The sequence below is a fragment of the Taudactylus pleione genome, unplaced genomic scaffold (genome assembly GCF_031769625.1).
Source record: "Taudactylus pleione unplaced genomic scaffold, aTauple2 ptg000893l, whole genome shotgun sequence".
NCBI classification, from domain to species: domain Eukaryota; kingdom Metazoa; phylum Chordata; class Amphibia; order Anura; family Myobatrachidae; genus Taudactylus; species Taudactylus pleione.
This window is the reverse complement of record NW_028285294.1, coordinates 672,501-694,959: the sequence shown is the minus strand read 5'-3', so window position 1 is coordinate 694,959 and position 22,459 is coordinate 672,501. Positions and strand designations below refer to the sequence as shown.

Genomic DNA, 22,459 nt, shown 5'->3' with positions numbered 1-22,459 from the left:
TAGGAGAGCGCCTGACGCAGAGCTGTAATTACACCTGCATTGTGCACACAGATAGGAGAGCGGATGACGCAGAGCTGTAATTACACCTGCTTTGTGCGCACAGATAGGAGAGCGGGTGACGCAGAGCTGTAATTACACCTGCATTGTGTGCACAGATAGGAGAGAGGCTGATGCAGAGCTGTAATTATACCTGCATTGTGGGCACAGATAGGAAAGCGGGTGACGCAGAGCTGTAATTACACCTGCATTGTGGGCACAGATAGGAAAGCGGGTGACGCAGAGCTGTAATTACACCTGCATCACTGGCGTAACTACTGCCCCCGCGGTGGCTTGGAGGCGCTGGGTAGCTTGGGGGCGACGGGGGCAGTAGTTACGCCACTCAGTGGCGGAATTCCCGTAACTACGGAGGGTACAGGGGGTGCGGTCGCACCCCCTGCACCCTCCATCTGCCGGGCGCCCGCTGAGTGTGTTACCAGCAGGCGCCTGGCTCCTACTCAAACCCCCGGCGGCAGCCGGAGGATGGAGCTCCCTCCGTCTTCCGGGTCCCGCAGGGCACTATGGGAGTGACGTCATGACGTGACTCCCATAGTGCCGAGGAGCGGACGCCGGGGTATGCGCGGCAGCAGCACTGGAGCGGGGATAAAGGTAAGTGTTTTTATTTTGTGTGTGCGCGGGGGGGGAGCAACTACAGGGGGCTCACTACTGGGGGCTCACTATTGGGATCAACTAGGTGCACCTATAGGGGACTCACTACTGGGGGCTCACTATTGGGATCAACTAGGGACACCTATAGGGGGCTCACTACTGGGGGCAACTACAGGGGGCTCACTACTGGGGGCAACCACAGGGGGCTCACTACTGGGGGCAACCACAGGGGGCTCACTACTGGGGGCAACCACAGGGGGCTCACTACTGGGGGCAACTAGGGGCAACTGTAGGGGGCTCACTACTGGGGGCAACTATAGGGGGCTCACTACTGGGGGCAACTACAAGGGGCTCACTACTGGGTACTACTAAAATGGGTACAACTACAAGGGGCACTGCATATAGGCACAACTACAGGGGGCACTACTTTAATGGGCACAATTACAGGGGGCCCTGCATAATGGGCACTACTGCAGGGGGCATTGCATAAGGGGCACTATTACAGGGGGCATTGCATAAGGGGCACTAGTATAGGGGGCATTGCATTTTGGGGCACAACTACAGTGGGCACTGTATAAGGGGCACTAACTTGATACACACAGTTTACAGGGTTTTAAACTATGTTCCCAATAATCTGGTTCTACACGGACATAAAAACTGTGCAACCTGTCTTGAGCTGAGTTGACAGACTGGCAGGAGCGGAGAGAAGGGTTGGTGAAGTAGATCTGTCAGGGTGGGTGGGATGTAATGGGCATTACTGTTTGGCATAATGTGTATTTGGCATTACTGTGTGCATAATGTGCTATTAGGGGCATTACTGTGTGGCATAATGTGTAAGGGGCATTACTGTGTGGCATAATGTGTTGTATGTGGCATTACAGTGTGGCATAATGTGAAATAGGGGCATTACAGCATGGCATAAATTGTTATAAGGGCTTTACTGTATGTCATTATGTGTTATACGTGGCATTATTGTGTGGCATGTGTAAGGGGCATTGCTGTGTGGCATAATGTGTTGTAAGGGGCATTCCGGTGTGGCATAATGTGTTGTAAGGGGCATTCCGATGTGGCATAATGTGTTGTAAGGGGCATTCCCGGTGTGGCATAATGTGTTGTAAGGGGCATTCCGGTGTGGCACACTGTGTTATAAGTGCCATTACTTAGTGTGTCATAACGTGTAAGGCACGTTGCTGTATCATGTAACCACACACCTTAAACGTCGTCTTTGGGTGTGTTTGACCTTTTTTTTGGGGGGGGGGGGAGCGCCTGAAACTTTTTTGGCATGGGGGAGCAAAATTTATAGTTACGCCACTGATCTGCATTGTGCACAGATAGGAAAGCGGCTGATGCAGACGCCCTGAATTGCCGGTAGATACTTGCACGTACTTACGGAGTATGTGCAGAGCCGTCAGTGACAAGACTGAATATTATTATTCTGAGGGAGGCGAGATAATGCCGGGTCCGTAAGTGCTGGTGCTAAGACTATTTGGTATTGAAATCTTGACACTGGCCATGATTTAGATGTGGATGTAAATGCCATCGCAGCTGCAATCTCTCATGTTTAAATGCAATCTCGCTGTCTAAACTGACGATATTGTCAGGTTGTGCAGGTTCGGGGGTGAGGGAGGGTGCCGGCACTGAACGATATATCGTTGTGCTCAGTGTCGTTAAGGACATTGAGCACACCACTGCCGGGGACACACTACAAGATATCACTCATGGAGCCGTGGCCTAACAATCACTCAATATCTGCGGAAATGTCAGCATTGTGATCTCATCTGAATGAGGCCCACTGTACTAACAGCTATTGATACTATCAGTTACTGACATTACCAGCTTCTGATACTACCACTATGGATTCTACCAGCTAGTAATACTCAGAGTGACTGATACTAACAGCTGGCGACGGCCACCCACCATCGATGGCTAGCAATCATAGGTTTACCACAGATAAGCAGCGATTTTTCCATCGATGATGGGGGTCAGATGTTCTCTGTCATCGATGGCAGCAATGGTTTTGTTTTCCCAGCAGAAGGACACCTACCTCTGCCCCAGGAGGGCCTGTTCAGCTCTGCCGCTCCCGATTGGACCATCACTTAGCTGCTCATCTCCGTCGCCGCACTCTGCCCTGCCCCCTGCCCTGATTGGATCTCTGTGTCCCACAGCAAGGATGTCCATCATCAATAGTTTTCCGCCAATGTGAAGCATTAAAGATACCATCGAAAGAGGCCATCTATGCTGTAGCCTGCATTGGCCATCCCTACTACCAGCTATTGATACTATTGACACTAAGGGCTGGATTCAGAAGCGCACTCAGGGCCAATGGAGATGTAGTTGAGTTTCTTTATTTTGCAACTGCGCATGCACAAAAATCCCTAAAAGCTTGCATGGTGCATGCGTTACACAGCGTGTACACACAAAAGCGCTTTTGCGATCTAGGTGCATGGGATCAGAAATGTTGTGGAAAAGCGATAGCGTTCCTGGGCGGTGACGCACGCAAACATGGTCCGTTCAATGGGCGTGTTATGGGAGTGGGTGTGTCAGTGACAGGGGCTGTATACACTGGTGCAGGTATAGGAGGCGATGGAGACACTGCTTCTGCCATAAGGCTGGTCCAAGTTCGGGCGCACAGATGTACACCAGGGACTGCCAGCTATTGATACCACCAACACTGATACTGCCAGCTATTGATACCACCAACACTGATACTGCCAGCTATTGATACCACCAACACTGATACTACCAGCTATTGATACCACCAACACTGATACCACCAACACTGATACTTCCAGCTATTGATACCACCAACACTGATACCACCAACACTGATACTGCCAGCTATTGATACCACCAGCTATTAATACTCTCAGGGATTTATACTTCTAGCTATTGATACTACCAGTGATTAACACCACCAGCTATTGGCACTGCAGTATTAGGCAGGAGCCCGCCCTGTTGGAGACCTCATTGTCCCTCAGTGCTGCAGGCAGCTCCCATGACGCGGAACCTTTCTTTCCGGGCGGAACGTTGTGTCGTGTGTCCTGTGTTCCCGGCGGGGCGGTGCTGGACGGACGGGCCTGCAGGGACCGAGCGGAGGCGGGGGAGACTCGGATAGGCCGGAACAGGGGAGACCGGAGACAGAGAGAGAGACCCCGGGGAGCGGACAGGTCCGAGCTGTGCGTCGTGTGAGGTGAGTGTGAGGAGGTGAGGTGAGTGTGAGCGAGCTCCCCCTCCCCTGAGTGTGCATACTGCCTATAGGCGCCTCTATAGGGGCATCTATCTCTGTTACACACGTGTGTATTCTACAGGGGTCTCTATTCATTCACAGTGTCTATTATATCCCTGGTGCCGATGTCTGACCTCGGACTGGGTCAGTGTGTATGGGACCCTCGCTGTATAGTGGGTGATGGATCAGTGTGTATGGGACCCTCGCTGTATAGTGGGTGATGGATCAGTGTGTATGGGACCCTCACTGTATAGTGGGTGATGGATCAGTGTGTATGGGACCCTCACTGTATAGTGGGTGATGGATCAGTGTGTATGGGACCCTCACTATAGTGGGTGATGGATCAGTGTGTATGGGACCCTCACTGTATAGTGGGTGATGGATCAGTGTGTATGGGACCCTCACTGTATAGTGGGTGATGGATCAGTGTGTATGGGACCCTCACTGTATAGTGGGTGATGGATCAGTGTGTATGGGACCCTCACTGTATAGTGGGTTATGGATCAGTGTGTATGGGACCTTCAGTGTATATTGAGTGACGGATCAGTTTTTATGGGACCTTCAATGTATAGTGGGTGACGGATCAGTGTGTATGGGACCCTCACTGTATAGTGGGTGATGGATCAGTGTGTATGGGACCCTCACTGTATAGTGGGTGATGGATCAGTGTGTATGGGACCCTCAATGTATAGTGGGTGATGGATCAGTGTGTACGGGACCCTCACTGTATAGTGGGTGATGGATCAGTGTGTACGGGACCCTCACTGTATAGTGGGTGATGGATCAGTGTGTACGGGACCCTCACTGTATAGTGGGTGATGGATCAGGGTGTACAGGACCCTCACTGTATAGTGGGTGATAGATCAGTGTGCATGGGACCCTCACTGTATAATGGATCATTGTGATTAGGACCCTCACTGTATAGTTGGTGACGGATCAGTGTGTATGGGACCCTCACTGTATAGTGGGTGACGGATCAGTGTGTATGGGACCCTCACTGTATAGTGGGTGACGGATCAGTGTGTATGGGACCCTCACTGTATAGTGGGTGATGGATCGGTGTGTATGGGACCCTCACTGTATAGTGGGTGATGGATCAGGGTGTACAGGACCCTCACTGTATAGTGGGTGATGGATCAGGGTGTACAGGACCCTCACTGTATAGTGGGTGATGGATCAGTGTGTATGGGACCCTCACTGTATAGTGGGTGATGGATCAGTGTGTATGGGACCCTCACTGTACAGTGGGTGATGGATCAGTGTGGTTGGGACCCTCACTGTACAGTGGGTGATGGATCAGTGTGGTTTGACCCTCACTGTACAGTGGGTGATGGATCAGGGTGTATGGGACCCTCACTGTATAGTGGGTGATGGATCAGTGTGTATGGGACCTTCAATGTATAGTGGGTGACTGATCAGTGTGTATGGGACCCTCACTGTATAGTGGGTGATGGATCAGTGTGTATGGGACCTTCAATGTATAGTGGGTGACGGATCAGTGTGTATGGGACCCTCACTGTATAGTGGGTGATGGATCAGTGTGTATGGGACCCTCACTGTATAGTGGGTGATGGATCAGTTTTTATGGGACCTTCAATGTATAGTGGGTGACGGATCAGTGTGTATGGGACCCTCACTGTATAGTGGGTGATGGATCAGTGTGTATGGGACTCTCACTGTATAGTAGGTGATGGATCAGTGTGTATGGGACCCTCACTGTATAGTGGGTGATGGATCAGTGTGTATGGGACCCTCACTGTATAATGGGTAATGGATCATTGTGATTAGGACCCTCACTGTATAGTGGGTGACAGATCAGTGTGCATGTGACCCTCACTGTATAATGGGTAATGGATCAGGGTGTACAGGCCCCTCACTGTATAGTAGGTGACAGATCAGTGTGCATGGGACCCTCACTGTATTATGGGTAATGGATCATTGTGATTAGGACCCTGACTGTATAGTAGGTGATAGATCAGTGTGCATGGGACCCTCACTGTATAATGGGTAATGGATCATTGTGATTAGGACCCTCACTGTATAGTGGGTGACAGATCAGTGTGCATGTGACCCTCACTGTATAATGGGTAATGGATCAGGGTGTACAGGCCCCTCACTGTATAGTAGGTGACAGATCAGTGTGCATGTGACCCTCACTGTATAATGGGTGATGGATCAGGGTGTACAGGCCCCTCACTGTATAGTTGGTGATGGATCAGTGTGCATGGGACCCTCACTGTATAGTGGGTGATGGATCAGTGTGTATGGCACCCTCACTGTATAGTGGGTGATGGATCAGTGTGTATGGGACCCTCACTGTATAGTGGGTGATGGATCAGGGTGTACAGGACCCTGACTGTATAGTAGGTGACAGATCAGTGTGCATGTGACCTCACTGTATTATGGGTAATGGATCATTGTGATTAGGACCCTGACTGTATAGTAGGTGACAGATCAGTGTGCATGGGACCCTCACTGTATAATGGGTAATGGATCAGGGTGTACAGGACCCTCACTGTATAGTAGGTGACAGATGAGTGTGCATGGGATCCTCACTGTATTATGGGTAATGGATCATTGTGATTAGGACCCTCACTGTATAGTAGGTGACAGATCAGTGTGCATGGGATCCTCACTGTATAATGGGTAATGGATCAGGGTGTACAGGACCCTCACTGTATAGTAGGTGACAGATGAGTGTGCATGTGACCCTCACTCTATAATGGGTGATGGATCAGGGTGTACAGGCCCCTCACTGTATAGTAGGTGATGGATCAGTGTGTATGGGACCCTCACTGTATAGTGGGTGATGGATCAGTGTGTATGGGACCCTCACTGTATAGTGGGTGATGGATCAGTGTGTATGGGACCTTCAATGTATAGTGGGTGACTGATCAGTGTGTATGGGACCCTCACTGTATAGTGGGTGATGGATCAGTGTGTATGGGACCTTCAATGTATAGTGGGTGACGGATCAGTGTGTATGGGACCCTCACTGTATAGTGGGTGATGGATCAGTGTGTATGGGACCCTCACTGTATAGTGGGTGATGGATCAGTGTGTATGGGACCCTCACTGAATAGTGGGTGATGGATCAGTGTGTATGGGACCCTCACTGAATAGTGGGTGATGGATCAGTGTGTATGGGACCCTCACTGTATAGTGGGTGATGGATCAGTGTGTATGGGACCCTCACTGTATAGTAGGTGATAGATCAGTGTGCATGGGACCCTCACTATATAATGGGTAATGGAACATTGTGATTAGGACCCTCACTGTATAGTAGGTGACAGATCAGTGTGCATGTGACCCTCACTGTATAATGGGTAATGGATCATTGTGATTAGGACCCTCACTGTATAGTAGGTGACAGATCAGTGTGCATGGGACCCTCACTGTATAATGGGTAATGGATCAGGGTGTACAGGACACTCACTGTATAGTAGGTGACAGATGAGTGTGCATGGGATCCTCACTGTATTATGGGTAATGGATCATTGTGATTAGGACCCTGACTGTATAGTAGGTGACAGATCAGTGTGCATGGGATCCTCACTGTATAATGGGTAATGGATCAGGGTGTACAGGACCCTCACTGTATAGTAGGTGACAGATGAGTGTGCATGGGATCCTCACTGTATTATGGGTAATGGATCATTGTGATTAGGACCCTCACTGTATAGTAGGTGACAGATGAGTGTGCATGTGACCCTCACTGTATAATGGGTGATGGATCAGGGTGTACAGGCCCCTCACTGTATAGTAGGTGATGGATCAGTGTGTATGGGACCCTCACTGTATAGTGGGTGATGGATCAGTGTGTATGGGACCCTCACTGTATAGTGGGTGATGGATCAGTGTGCATGTGACCCTCACTGTATAGTGGGTAATGGATCAGGGTGTACAGGCCCCTCACTGTATAGTAGGTGACAGATCAGTGTGCATGTGACCCTCACTGTATAATGGGTAATGGATCAGGGTGTACAGGACCCTCACTGTATAGTAGGTGACAGATCAGTGTGCATGGGATCCTCACTGTATTATGGGTAAGGGATCATTGTGATTAGGACCCTCACTGTATAGTAGGTGATGAATCAGTGTCCATGGGATCCTCACTGTATAGTATGTAAAGGATCAGGGATCCTGTCTATGCAGTGGGTGATGGATCTGTGTGTAGGGGACCCTGCCTCTATAGTATATGATGAATCTCTGTATGTCTCCATACTGTGTTGTGGATCAGTGTGTATGTGACCCAGTTTATAAAGAAGGTGATGTTTAAGTGTGTATGATATCCTGTCTCTGTAAGAGGCTATAGATCAGTGTGTATGAGATCCAGTCTCTGTAGGTGGCAGTGGATCAGTATGTATGAGTTCCTGTCTCTGAAGGAGGCTATGGATCAGTGAGTATGAGATCATGTCTCTGTAGGAGGCAGTGGATCTGTATATATGAGACCCAGTCTCTGTAGAAGGCAGAGGATCAGTGTGTATGAGATCCTTTCTCTGTAGGAGTAAGTTGGTCTGTGTGTATAAGATCCAGTCTCTGTAGGAGGTGATGGTTCAGTGTGTATGAGATACTGTCTCTGTAGGACTGTAGAAGGCAGTGGATCAGTGTGTATGAGATCCAGTCTCTGTAGGAGTAAGCGGATCAGTGTCTCGCCTGTCTCTGTAGGAGGCAGAGGATCAGTGTGTATGAGATCTTTTCTCTGTAGGAGTAAGTGGATCAGTGTGCTTAAGATCCAGTCTCTGTAGGAGGCTATGGGTCAGTGTGTATGAGATCCTGTCTCTGTAGGAGGCTATGGGTCAGTGTGTATGAGATCCAGTCTCTGTAGGAGGCTATGGGTCAGTGTGTATGAGATCCTATCTCTGTAGGAGGCAGTGGATCAGCAGGGATCATGGGAATGGCTCATAACCTGACTGTGGATAGGATGCAGTGATGACCCGTTACTGGTGTCTCTGTACGGACAGATCCAGTCAGTCCCGCTGATTGCAGAGCACCCGGGTCTGTGTGTAAGATTGGTGGTCTGGCGCTCAGACCGAGCTACCAGCTCTTCGAGCCCCTCTCACTGGCAGGCGACATCAGACAGTCCGGATTGAAATGTGATTATATGCTGACCCGGAATGCCTGTCACTTTGGGCCAGCAGTGATTTACAACAAGTCTGACATAAAGTGACTACATTGGCCAGCTAATTGCTGTACGTATGGCCAGCTAAGCGATTGTATAGGAATTTTCTTCTGTACGTGTGTGAATATCTTCCAGGATGTAGTTTCCCTTCGAACTATGTTGTTTTTTTTGTTATATATAAAAATGTAAAATATTGTCAGCGCTTGGTGCCTGGGGTGACATCGGGACATGGCGACATCGGGAGTCTCCATCACTGTGTTATGTGTCCGATCCCCGTCACCTACACACACACTGAGTGTAATGGAATCCAGAAAGCAGCGTACGGCTCATCCATTCACCAGGAGCCAATTCTGTTACTCGGCACAGATGGTGCAGCTTTGTACAAGCGCGGATAGAGTAATGGATCCTCTAAGACACTTTCTTTTTTTTTTTTTTTTTGTCTCTTTAAAACTTAAGCAGCACATTTATCAGACTGTGTACAGAGAGATGGGAAGACTTAGCCCATACACTGTGCATAGGTGACCTGTTCTGTCAGACATTCTGTGAGGATCCTGTCTGTGCCGACCAGCCCGTCATGCACTGTGTAATATCCAGCCTGAGTGCCACACATGGGTCTATCCTCCGTGCAGTGGAATAAATATGAGTTTCCAGTCCCTGAGCACTTTGTGATGTTACAGGCGTTAGTACTTGCTCAGTGCTACTGTATGACATTTGCGGCTCTCTGGGTGGTCCGCATCAATAACCCTCAGGAGTCTGCCGACCGCTGCCGGGTGTAACAAGTGGGACTATTAGCAGAACACAGTACTCTGGGATGGGCATTAGTAATAGCACAGCTGAGCTGAGAGGTTATATAATACAGTTTTTATAAACCTTTACCTCGGACGAGCTGAGCGCACATAGTGAATGTATATAAACTGAGGGGGACATCATTTCTCCTGTAACCAATGCCGCCATCTCACTGCCCTCTGCCTGCTAGGGGGATAGTTACTAAAGTGAGAGTTTTTAGAAGTGGAGATGTTGCCCATAGCAGCCAATCAGATTCTAGCTATTAACTTCCAGAAGGTGCTAGATAAGTGTTAAGTAGAATCTAATTGGTTGCTATGGGCAACATCTCCACTTCTAAAAACTCTCACTTTAGTATATATACCCCCTGCAGTCACAGTGAATATAGACCCGCCACACGCTCAGATGTAGTCAGGAAGCTGACGGTCTAAATGCCGACCGCCGGCTTCCCGACTGTCTAATCCCAGCAAAGTACTAATGACAGGTGTCGAAATCCCGATGCCTGTCATTAGACCTGCGCTGGGAGACCGACGCCCGGCATACCGAACGAAGGTAAGCCGGGCGCAGACAGCTGTGGGGGGGAGGGTTAGGTTAGGGGCTTCTGGTGGAGACTTAGGGTTAGGCACCCCCCGGGAGGGTTAGGTTTAGGCTAGGGGAAGGGGGGGGGTTAGGGTTAGGCACCCCCTGGGGGAGGTTAGGGTTAGGCTAGGGGAAGGGGGGGGTTAGGTTTAGGCACTTAGAGGGGGAGGTTAGCGTTCGGCACCCCTAAGGGAGGGTTAGGGGGGGGGAATTAGGTTAGCGATACTCACCTAATTAGCAGTCGGGATCTTCATTGGTGTCAGGCTTCCGCTGTCGGGATTTGAACCGCTGGCCATGTGTAATACCTACTACACCCGTAGCTACAACTTATTTCATTTGTACAATGACTTTAATACCAGAAAAAATATTTTCAAAATACAACTTAAGCATCTTATGAAATGCTGAGGCTGATGTGTATCCTGCAGATCCGTCAGTGATAATATAGATTAGTGTACGGCAGTGATAATATAGATTAGTGTACGGCAGTGATAATATAGATTAGTGTACGGCAGTGATAATATAGATTAGTGTACGGCAGTGATAATATAGATTAGTGTACGGCAGTGATAATATAGATTAGTGTACGGCAGTGATAATATAGATTAGTGTACGGCAGTGATAATATAGATTAGTGTACGTCAGTGATAATATAGATTAGTGTACACAGAGGGCTGCACAGGAGTAACATCTACCCCGGAGATGTTATTATTTATGTATTACCCGCAATTTATATAGCGCACACATATTCCACAGCGCTTTCCAGAGACTATGTTCGTCATTCACATCAGTCCCTGTCCGAGTGGAGCTTACACTCTATGTTCCCTACCCCATGGGCACACGGACACTAAGGTTAATTTTTTCGGCAGATGCCAATTAACCTACCAGAATAGACTTTGATGGCAGATAAGAACCACTTGGCCCATCTAGTCTGCCCTTGTTTGCCTTTTGGTAACCTCAGCCCTATGTGATCCTCAGTTCTGTGTAAGGATATCCTTATGTCTATCCCAAGCATGTTTATATTGCTCTACGGTCTTAGCCTCTACCACCTCTGATGGGGGCTATTCCACTTATCCACTACCCTTTCTGTGATGTTGTTTTTCCTCAAATTTCCTTTGAATCTGCCTCCCCCCAGTGTCAGTGCATGTCCTCGTGTTCTTGTACATCCCTTCCTATGAAGAACGTCTCCCCCCAGTGTCAGTGCATGTCCTCGTGTTCTTGTACATCCCTTCCTATGAAGAACATCTCCCCCCAGTGTCAGTGCATGTCCTCGTGTTCTTGTACATCCCTTCCTATGAAGAACGTCTCCCCCCAGTGTCAGTGCATGTCCTCGTGTTCTTGTACATCCCTTCCTATGAAGAACGCCTCCCCCCAGTGTCAGTGCATGTCCTCGTGTTCTTGTACATCCCTTCCTATGAAGAACATCTCCCCCCAGTGTCAGTGCATGTCCTCGTGTTCTTGTACATCCCTTCCTATGAAGAACGTCTCCCCCCAGTGTCAGTGCATGTCCTCGTGTTCTTGTACATCCCTTCCTATGAAGAACGTCTCCCCCCAGTGTCAGTGCATGTCTTCGTGTTCTTGTACATCCCTTCCTATGAAGAACGTCTCCCCCCAGTGTCAGTGCATGTCCTCGTGTTCTTGTACATCCCTTCCTATGAAGAACGCCTCCCCCCAGTGTCAGTGCATGTCCTCGTGTTCTTGTACATCCCTTCCTATGAAGAACGTCTCCCCCCAGTGTCAGTGCATGTCCTCGTGTTCTTGTACATCCCTTCCTATGAAGAACGTCTCCCCCCAGTGTCAGTGCATGTCCTCGTGTTCTTGTACATCCCTTCCTATGAAGAACGTCTCCCCCCAGTGTCAGTGCATGTCTTCGTGTTCTTGTACATCCCTTCCTATGAAGAATGTCTCCCCCCAGTGTCAGTGCATGTCCTCGTGTTCTTGTACATCCCTTCCTATGAAGAACGTCTCCCCCCAGTGTCAGTGCATGTCCTCGTGTTCTTGTACATCCCTTCCTATGAAGAACATCTCCCCCCAGTGTCAGTGCATGTCCTCGTGTTCTTGTACATCCCTTCCTATGAAGAACGTCTCCCCCCAGTGTCAGTGCATGTCCTCGTGTTCTTGTACATCCCTTCCTATGAAGAACGCCTCCCCCCAGTGTCAGTGCATGTCCTCGTGTTCTTGTACATCCCTTCCTATGAAGAACATCTCCCCCCAGTGTCAGTGCATGTCCTCGTGTTCTTGTACATCCCTTCCTATGAAGAACGTCTCCCCCCAGTGTCAGTGCATGTCCTCGTGTTCTTGTACATCCCTTCCTATGAAGAACGTCTCCCCCCAGTGTCAGTGCATGTCCTCGTGTTCTTGTACATCCCTTCCTATGAAGAACGTCTCCCCCCAGTGTCAGTGCATGTCTTCGTGTTCTTGTACATCCCTTCCTATGAAGAACGTCTCCCCCCAGTGTCAGTGCATGTCCTCGTGTTCTTGTACATCCCTTCCTATGAAGAACGCCTCCCCCCAGTGTCAGTGCATGTCCTCGTGTTCTTGTACATCCCTTCCTATGAAGAACGTCTCCCCCCAGTGTCAGTGCATGTCCTCGTGTTCTTGTACATCCCTTCCTATGAAGAACGTCTCCCCCCAGTGTCAGTGCATGTCTTCGTGTTCTTGTACATCCCTTCCTATGAAGAATATCTCCCCCCAGTGTCAGTGCATGTCCTCGTGTTTTAGTACATCCCTTCCTATGAAGAACGTCTCCCCCCAGTGTCAGTGCATGTCCTCGTGTTCTTGTACATCCCTTCCTATGAAGAATGGCTCCCCCCAGTGTCAGTGCATGTCCTCGTGTTCTTGTACATCCCTTCCTATGAAGAATGTCTCCCCCCAGTGTCAGTGCATGTCCTCGTGTTCTTGTACATCCCTTCCTATGAAGAACGCCTCCCCCCAGTGTCAGTGCATGTCCTCGTGTTCTTGTACATCCCTTCCTATGAAGAACGCCTCCCCCCAGTGTCAGTGCATGTCCTCGTGTTCTTGTACATCCCTTCCTATGAAGAACGTCTCCCCCCAGTGTCAGTGCATGTCCTCGTGTTCTTGTACATCCCTTCCTATGAAGAACGCCTCCCCCCAGTGTCAGTGCATGTCCTCGTGTTCTTGTACATCCCTTCCTATGAAGAACGTCTCCCCCCAGTGTCAGTGCATGTCCTCGTGTTCTTGTACATCCCTTCCTATGAAGAACGTCTCCCCCCAGTGTCAGTGCATGTCCTCGTGTTCTTGTACATCCCTTCCTATGAAGAACGTCTCCCCCCAGTGTCAGGGCATGTCCTCGTGTTCTTGTTCATTCCTTCCTATGAAGAATGTCTCCCCCCAGTGTCAGGGCATGTCCTCGTGTTCTTGTACATCCCTTCCTATGAAGAATGTCTCCCCCAGTGTCAGGGCATGTCCTCGTGTTCTTGTTCATTCCTTCCTATGAAGAATGTCTCCCCCTAGTGTCAGGGCATGTCCTCGTGTTCTTGTACATCCCTTCCTATGAAGAATGTCTCCCCCCAGTGTCAGGGCATGTCCTCGTGTTCTTGTACATCCCTTCCTATGAAGAATGTCTCCCCCCAGTGTCAGTGCATGTCCTCGTGTTCTTGTTCATTCCTTCCTATGAAGAATGTCTCCCCCCAGTGTCAGGGCATGTCCTCGTGTTCTTGTTCATCCCTTCCTATGAAGAATGTCTCCCCCAGTGTCAGTGCATGTCCTCGTGTTCTTGTTCATCCCTTCCTATGAAGAACGGCTCCCCCCAGTGTCAGTGCATGTCCTCGTGTTCTTGTACATCCCTTCCTATGAAGAATGTCTCCCCCCAGTGTCAGTGCATGTCCTCGTGTTCTCGTACATCCCTTCCTATGAAGGACGTCTCCCTCCTGCACCTTGTTAAAACCCTGGATATATTTGAACGTTTCTATTATGTCCCCCCTTTCCCTTCTCTGTTCCAGACTATACATAAGATCTTTTAGTCTTTCCTGGTACGTTTTGTGGTGTAGACCTTGCACCATTTTAGTTGCCCTTCTTTGTACAGTCTCTAATGTATTTATATCCTTCTGGACATATGGCCTCCAGAACTGAACACAGTATTATAGATGAGGACGTACCAATGACCTATACAGTGGTATTATCACTTCTTTCTTTCTGCTACTGATTCCTCTCCCTATACAACTAAGCATCTGACTTACCTTCCTCATTGCTTTGTTACAATTCTTACCAGGCTTTAAATCAGCTGAAATAGTGACTCCTAGATCCCTTTCCTCCTCTGTATTTTCCATTAAAGTACCCTCAATACTATATTTAGCTTTTGGGTTCTTGAGACCCAAGTATGTTTTTGGCGTGTGGGAGGAAACCTTAGAAAGCCCCATGAGAACATACAAGCTCCACATAGATAGGCCATGACTCGGAATTAAACTCAAGACCTCAGTGCTGGGAGGCAGTGATGCTAGCGGCACCAACCGTTCTTTATTCCACATAACTTTATTATCTTGACGCTGCACATAGGTGTAATATTATATATATATATATATATATATATATATATATATATATATAAATATAAATATATATATACACATATACAAAAGAATAGAGTGCACTCACCAGGGTGTTCACTTAAAGTATTAAAGCATAAGGTTTTATTCCATCATCACATCAGAATCAGTCAGTCGACATTTCGGTCCTCCTTGGGACCTTTCTCAAGACAATGTCCAATAGTACACTCTATTCTTTTGTTCTGTTCATGAGTCCCCATCTTTATGGGACTAACATTGAGGATAGCACTCCAGCAGCTGTACTGATTTGGAGTGAGAGTGCGGGCCATACATGGATGGATGTATGTATGTATGTATGTGTGTGTGTATATAATATATATATATATATATATATATATATATATATTGAGAGAGGATAAGAACGGCATCCCAAGGTATAGTTCAAACACCTATAAAATAACAGCATCGTTTCGAGCCCTTTTTCTGCCTTTTGACAGCCACATAGTTGTCCAAAATGTTGGTTGGCGCAAATTAACCACTTTGGTGTATGTACTATCCATGTAGTGCTGTTCTAGCACCCTACCTTCACTTGATTATAGAGCGCCCATATCTATGTATGTATGTATATGTGTGTGTGTGTATGTATGTATGTATGTATGTATGTATATAAATGTGTGCGCTATGGGATGTAGTCAGGATGCCGGCGGTTGAAATACAGACCGCCAGAATCCTGACAATGAAAGCCCGGCATAGGACTAAATACTGACGCCTATCAGTAGCCCCACGCTGAAATCCTGACGCCGAGCATCGCGAGCAGTTAGCAGCATAGGTTTAGGCACCTCCAGGGGGGACTTGGGGTTAGGTTAGGGGAAGGGGGGGTTAGGGTTAAGCACCCCTCGGGAGGTTTAGGGTGCGGGGAGGGGGGGGTTTAGGGTTAAGCACCATCGGGGGGAGGTTAGGGTTAGGCACCCGCCCGGGAGGTTTACGGTTGCATGGAGGGGGGGGGGGTTAGGGTTGGGGACTTGGTGTTAGGCTCCCCCGAGGGAGGGTTAGGGGGAGGGAGAGGGGCTTAAATATACTTACCGGCCGGCGTCTGGATTATGATCTGTCGGGCTTCCAGGGTTGGGATTTGAACCGGCGGCTTTTAAGTCATCGGTATAAGTGGCCCCTTCATGCAGTAGATTTGGTGATTCTGGAACTAGTAGGTTGTTTTTTAAATTTTTTCACAAACCTCATTGGAGAATCTGTCTGATGCCATATTTGTGTCTGTCCACAGCTCCCCCGTCTGTCCATTCAGAATGAGCAGGTAACGTGTTGCTCTCTGGACGGATTTGCAATGTCTGACGCGTCCATCTCGGCAAGTGAGCCAGAGCTTGAGCCACAGGAAGAGGAGGAGGAAGAGGGTGAGGGTGAGGAAGACGAGGATGACGACGAGGATGATGATGATGATGATGAAGAAGAAGAAAATGATGATGATGGTGATGACGAAGATGAAGAAGAAGAAGCTGCCGCAGAAGATGGAATGGATGATGAGAATGATGGAGATGATGAGGACGATGGAAATGATAAAAAAGGTCAGTGAAGAGGGCAGATTACCACAGCTGTCCAGCAGGGGGCGTATGTGCTGAGGGTGTTGGATCATAGGTCATTGCCGGTGAATAGATAAACTGCGTCCCAGCCCCGACTTGGAATCTTCGCGATACCCATGGGCTGTATGGCAAGGCTGGCAAAGTTGCTGGTTTTACCCCCGTCCTTCCAGCCAGGTCAGCTGAGTAGAGCCGCAGAGCTGATGACTACTTTTATTTCATGGTGACACGTTTCCAGTCTCTCAGCAAACTCTGTTATTACAGAAGTATTAGAGTTGTTTTGTGGTGGTTGTCATTTTGCAACTGTGTGTCTGCAGAAGAGGTTTCACAATGGTCATTTATATAGATGCTGAAGGTGTGGGGGGGGGGACACGGTGGATGGGGGACGCAGGGTGGATGGGGGACGCTGGATCTGTAGTGTAAGCAATAAATTTGTGCCATGGAATCCACCCCTGAATAGTGCTCATTTTGGAGGTAAGGTGCCCGGCCCTTTCCTGTCTTATTATGGCGGCGATGACCCGGGTCAGCCTATTACAGTATATACATATCTGGTCATTTCACAATGACGGCAATTTACCAACCTGTCCATAATGATTTTAGAATGCTTGTATTATGCAGGTATAATGGGCTCTCCACTGTTATAACTTTGCTTTGTTGGGTGTAAGTACTTTCCTGTAACGTTTATGTAATACAGGGTGAGTCTCCCATATCCAAATATTCCAAAATACCAAATTTTTCCAGCATGAGATAGTGACACATTTGCTTTTTGATAGTTCAATGTGCACATACTTTGTTTGAGCCACAAAATTCTTGAAAATATTGTATAAAATTACCTGCAGTCTGTGTGTGTGTATAAGGTGTATAGAATGACCTGCAGGCTGTGTGTGTGTATAAGGTGTATAGAATGAGCTGCAGGCTGTGTGTGTATAAGGTGTATATAATGACCTGCAGGCTGTGTGTGTGTGTATAAGGTGTATAGAATGACCTGTAGGCTGTGTGTATGGTGTATATGGTGTATAGAATGACCTGCAGGCTGTGTGTGTGTATATGGTGTATATAATGACCTGCAGGCTGTGTGTGTGTGTATAAGGTGTATAGAATGAGCTGCAGGCTGTGTGTGTGTATATGGTGTATATAATGACCTGCAGGCTGTGTGTATAAGGTGTATAGAATGAGCTGCAGGCTGTGTGTGTGTGTATAAGGTGTATAGAATGAGCTGCAGGCTGTGTGTGTGTATAAGGTGTATAGAATGAGATGCAGGCTGTGTGTGTATAAGGTGTATAGAATGACCTGCAGGCTGTGTGTGTGTATATGGTGTATAGAATGAGCTGCAGGCTGTGTGTGTGTTTAAGGTGTATAGAATGAGCTGTAGGCTGTGTGTGTATAAGGTGTATAGAATGATCTGCAGGCTGTGTGTGTATAAGGTGTATAGAATGAGCTGCAGGCTGTGTGTGTATAAGGTGTATAGAATGAGCTGCAGGCTGTGTGTGTATAAGGTGTATAGAATGAGCTGCAGGCTGTGTGTGTATAAGGTGTATAGAATGAGCTGCAGGCTGTGTGTGTGTGTATAAGGTGTATAGAATGAGCTGCAGGCTGTATGTATAAGGTGTATAGAATGAGCTGCAGGCTGTGTGTGTGTATAAGGTGTATAGAATGAGCTGCAGGCTGTGTGTATAAGGTGTATAGAATGAGCTGTAGGCTGTGTGTATAAGGTGTATAGAATGAGCTGCAGGCTGTGTGTGTATAAGGTGTATAGAATGAGCTGCAGGCTGTGTGTGTGTATAAGGTGTATAGAATGAGCTGCAGGCTGTGTGTGTGTATAAGGTGTATAGAATGAGCTGCAGGCTGTGTGTGTGTATAAGGTGTATAGAATGAGCTGCAGGCTGTGTGTGTATAAGGTGTATAGAATGAGCTGCAGGCTGTGTGTGTGTGTGTGTGTATATAAGGTGTATAGAATGACCTGTAGGCTGTGTGTGTATAAGGTGTATATAATGAGCTGCAGGCTGTGTCTGTGTAAATTGTATAGAATGAGCTGCAGGCTGTGTGTGTATAAGATGTATAAAATTACCTGCAGTCTGTGTGTGTGTGTAAGGTGTATATAATGACCTGTAGGCTGTGTGTGTATAAGGTGTATAGAATGACCTGTAGGCTGTGTGTATAAGGTGTATAGAATGAGCTGCAGGCTGTGTGTATAAGGTGTATAGAATGAGCTGCAGGCTGTGTGTATAAGGTGTATAGAATGAGCTGCAGGCTGTGTGTGTGTGTATAAGGTGTATAGAATGAGCTGCAGGCTGTGTGTGTGTGTATAAGGTGTATAGAATGAGCTGCAGGCTGTGTGTGTGTGTATAAGGTGTATAGAATGAGCTGCAGGCTGTGTGTGTATAAGGTGTATAGAATGAGCTGCAGGCTGTGTGTGTATAAGGTGTATAGAATGAGCTGCAGGCTGTGTGTGTGTATAAGGTGTATAGAATGAGCTGCAGGCTGTGTGTGTGTGTATAAGGTGTATAGAATGAGCTGTAGGCTGTGTGTGTATAAGGTGTATAGAATGACCTGCAGGCTGTGTGTGTGTATAAGGTGTATAGAATGAGCTGCAGGCTGTGTGTGTGTGTATAAGGTGTATATAATGACTGCAGGCTGTGTGTATAAGGTGTATAGAATGAGCTGCAGGCTGTGTGTGTGTATAAGGTGTATAGAATGAGCTGCAGGCTGTGTGTGTGTATAAGGTGTATAGAATGAGCTGCAGGCTGTGTGTATAAGGTGTATAGAATGAGCTGCAGGCTGTGTGTGTGTATAAGGTGTATAGAATGAGCTGCAGGCTGTGTGTGTGTGTGTATAAGGTGTATAGAATGAGCTGCAGGCTGTGTGTGTATAAGGTGTATAGAATGACCTGCAGGCTGTGTGTGTGTGTATAAGGTGTATTGAATGAGCTGCAGGCTGTGTGTGTATAAGGTGTATAGAATGAGCTGCAGGCTGTGTGTATAAGGTGTATAGAATGACCTGCAGGCTGTGTGTATAAGGTGTATAGAATGACCTGTAGGCTGTGTGTGTATAAGGTGTATAGAATGAGCTGCAGGCTGTGTGTGTATAAGGTGTATAGAATGAGCTGCAGGCTGTGTGTATAAGGTGTATAGAATGAGCTGCAGGCTGTGTGTGTGTATAAGGTGTATAGAATGACCTGCAGGCTGTGTGTGTATATAAGTTTTATAGAATGAGCTGCAGGCTGTGTGTGTGTGTATAAGGTGTATAGAATGAGCTGCAGGCTGTGTGTGTGTGTATAAGGTGTATAGAATGAGCTGCAGGCTGTGTGTGTGTGTGTGTGTGTGTAAGGTGTATATAATGACCTGTAGGCTGTGTGTGTGTATAAGGTGTATAGAATGAGCTGCAGGCTGTGTGTGTGTATAAGGTGTATAGAATGAGCTGCAGGCTGTGTGTATAAGGTGTATAGAATGAGCTGCAGGCTGTGTGTGTGTATAAGGTGTATAGAATGAGCTGCAGGCTGTGTGTGTGTATAAGGTGTATAGAATGAGCTGCAGGCTGTGTGTATAAGGTGTATAGAATGAGCTGCAGGCTGTGTGTGTGTATAAGGTGTATAGAATGAGCTGCAGGCTGTGTGTGTGTGTGTATAAGGTGTATAGAATGAGCTGCAGGCTGTGTGTGTATAAGGTGTATAGAATTACCTGCAGGCTGTGTGTGTGTGTATAAGGTGTATTGAATGAGCTGCAGGCTGTGTGTGTATAAGGTGTATAGAATGAGCTGCAGGCTGTGTGTATAAGGTGTATAGAATGACCTGCAGGCTGTGTGTATAAGGTGTATAGAATGACCTGTAGGCTGTGTGTGTATAAGGTGTATAGAATGAGCTGCAGGCTGTGTGTATAAGGTGTATAGAATGAGCTGCAGGCTGTGTGTGTGTATAAGGTGTATAGAATGAGCTGCAGGCTGTGTGTGTGTATAAGGTGTATAGAATGAGCTGCAGGCTGTGTGTGTGTATAAGGTGTATAGAATGAGCTGCAGGCTGTGTGTGTGTATAAGGTGTATAGAATGAGCTGCAGGCTGTGTGTGTGTATAAGGTGTATAGAATGAGCTGCAGGCTGTGTGTGTGTATAAGGTGTATAGATGTGTGTGTATAAGGTGTATAGAATGAGCTGCAGGCTGTGTGTGTGTATAAGGTGTATAGAATGAGCTGCAGGCTGTGTGTGTGTATAAGGTGTATAGAATGAGCTGCAGGCTGTGTGTGTGTATAAGGTGTATAGATGTGTGTGTATAAGGTGTATAGAATGAGCTGCAGGCATTTAAGATTACAGATACAGAGGAAAACTAGTTATCAGTAGAAGCCAATAAGATCCTTGCTTTCATTTTGTAAACCTTGCTAGTGACTGGTAACTACAATCTGACTGGTTGCTATGCTTTCCACCCGGGTTCATCCTTGTACCTGGCAGCTGAGGGTCACCGTGTCATTGTGACGCCCTTGGCGGATTATTGATCTGTTGTTTGCAATCAGATCGTATTTGTGTCTGACAACTGCAGGGAACGTGGCTTTAGCGCCTGTCTGCCGTGACGCATAGATGTCCGTCAGGCTCCCATGTATGTGAATGAGACACTGTAATTAATGAGACACAGATGGCATATTCCGGTTATAGGTCAAAGGTCCCCGCGCAGAAGACACTAATAGGGTGTGACACTAATAAGTTTATGATCGTCATGTCAAATTGTATATTGTTCCGTTCCCGTTATCCCGCCCCAAATGTAGTTGTAAGCTTTGGTTATGCCGTAATGCAGTAAACCTACGGGCTACGTGAGGGGTCACCTGCTAAGGTAGAGGTGTCCACACGCGGTCATTGCCTTCCTCCAAAACTAGACATAGGTCCCATATTGCTGGGGGAGAATAACTAAATTCAGTAAATATAAGAAGTCGTCATACTGGGGAAAGCTCATTTAAAAACATTTTTTTCACATAAATTGAATTGTGATTTATTTATTTTGTGGGGGGTCCAGTAGCTGCATGTAATGATCACCACATTCTACATTTTAATCCTCTTTTAAACGAAGAATATTGAACGTATTTTAAGACAACCTCGTCTGAGGAATCCCCACCGGCCTGGAGACCGGAAATCATATATATACAGTGCCTTGAAAAAGTATTCACCCCCCTTGGCTTTTTACCTTTTTTGTTACATTACAACCTGTAATTTAAATGGATCTGCACAAAGTAGTCTAATTTGGTGAAGTGAAATGAGAAAAATATATATAAAAAAGAATCTTTATAATAAAATTCAGAAAATTGGCATGTGCATATGTAATCACCCCCTTTGCTATGAAGCCCCTCAAAAGTTCTGGTGCAACCAATTACCTTCTTAAGTCTCATAATTAGTGAAATGAAGCCCACCTGTGTGATATCTAAGTGTCACATGATCCGTCAGTATAAGCGCACCTTTTCTGAGAGGTCCCAGAGGCTGCAACACCACTAAGCAGGAGGCCTCACACCATGAGGACCAAGGAGCTCCCCAAACACGTCAGGGACAAAGTTGTTGAGAAGTACAATTCTGGGTTATAAAAAAATATCCAAATCTTTAATGATCCCCCGGAGCACCATCAAATCCATCATCATCAAATGGTAAGAACATGGTACCACAACAAACCTGCCAAGAGAGGGCCGCCCACCAAAACTCACAGATCGGGCAAGGAGGGCATTAATCAGAGAGGCAGCACAGAGACCAAAGGTAACCCTGAAGGAGCTGCAGAGTCCCACAGCAGAGACTGGTGTATCTGTGCCTGTGACCACAATAAGCCGTACACTCCATAGAGCTGGGCTTTATGGGAGAGTGGCCAGAAAACAGCCATTACTTACTGATAAAAATAAGAAGATACGATTTGAGTTTGCCAAAAGGCATGTGTGCGACTCCCCAAATGTATGGAGGAAGGTGCTCTGGTCAGATGAGACTAAAAGTGAACTTTTCAGCCACCAAGGAAAACGCTATGTCTGGCGCAAACCCAACACATCCCATCACCCCAAGACCAC

At 47.4% G+C, this 22,459-nt stretch overlaps 1 protein-coding gene across 1 annotated transcript in view; it reads left to right on the top strand.

Annotated features, from left to right (window-relative positions):
- The first annotated feature begins 3,602 nt into the window (after window positions 1-3,602).
- The window catches only part of RAD54L2 (RAD54 like 2), a 51,849-nt gene continuing 32,992 nt past the window's right edge, over window positions 3,603-22,459 (top strand). The window contains exons 1-2 of the mRNA XM_088459070.1: window positions 3,603-3,835; window positions 16,134-16,431. Coding sequence (XP_088315196.1) covers window positions 16,194-16,431 — 238 coding nt within the window. The 5' untranslated portion in view covers window positions 3,603-3,835; window positions 16,134-16,193. The remainder of the gene's footprint in view (window positions 3,836-16,133; window positions 16,432-22,459) is intronic.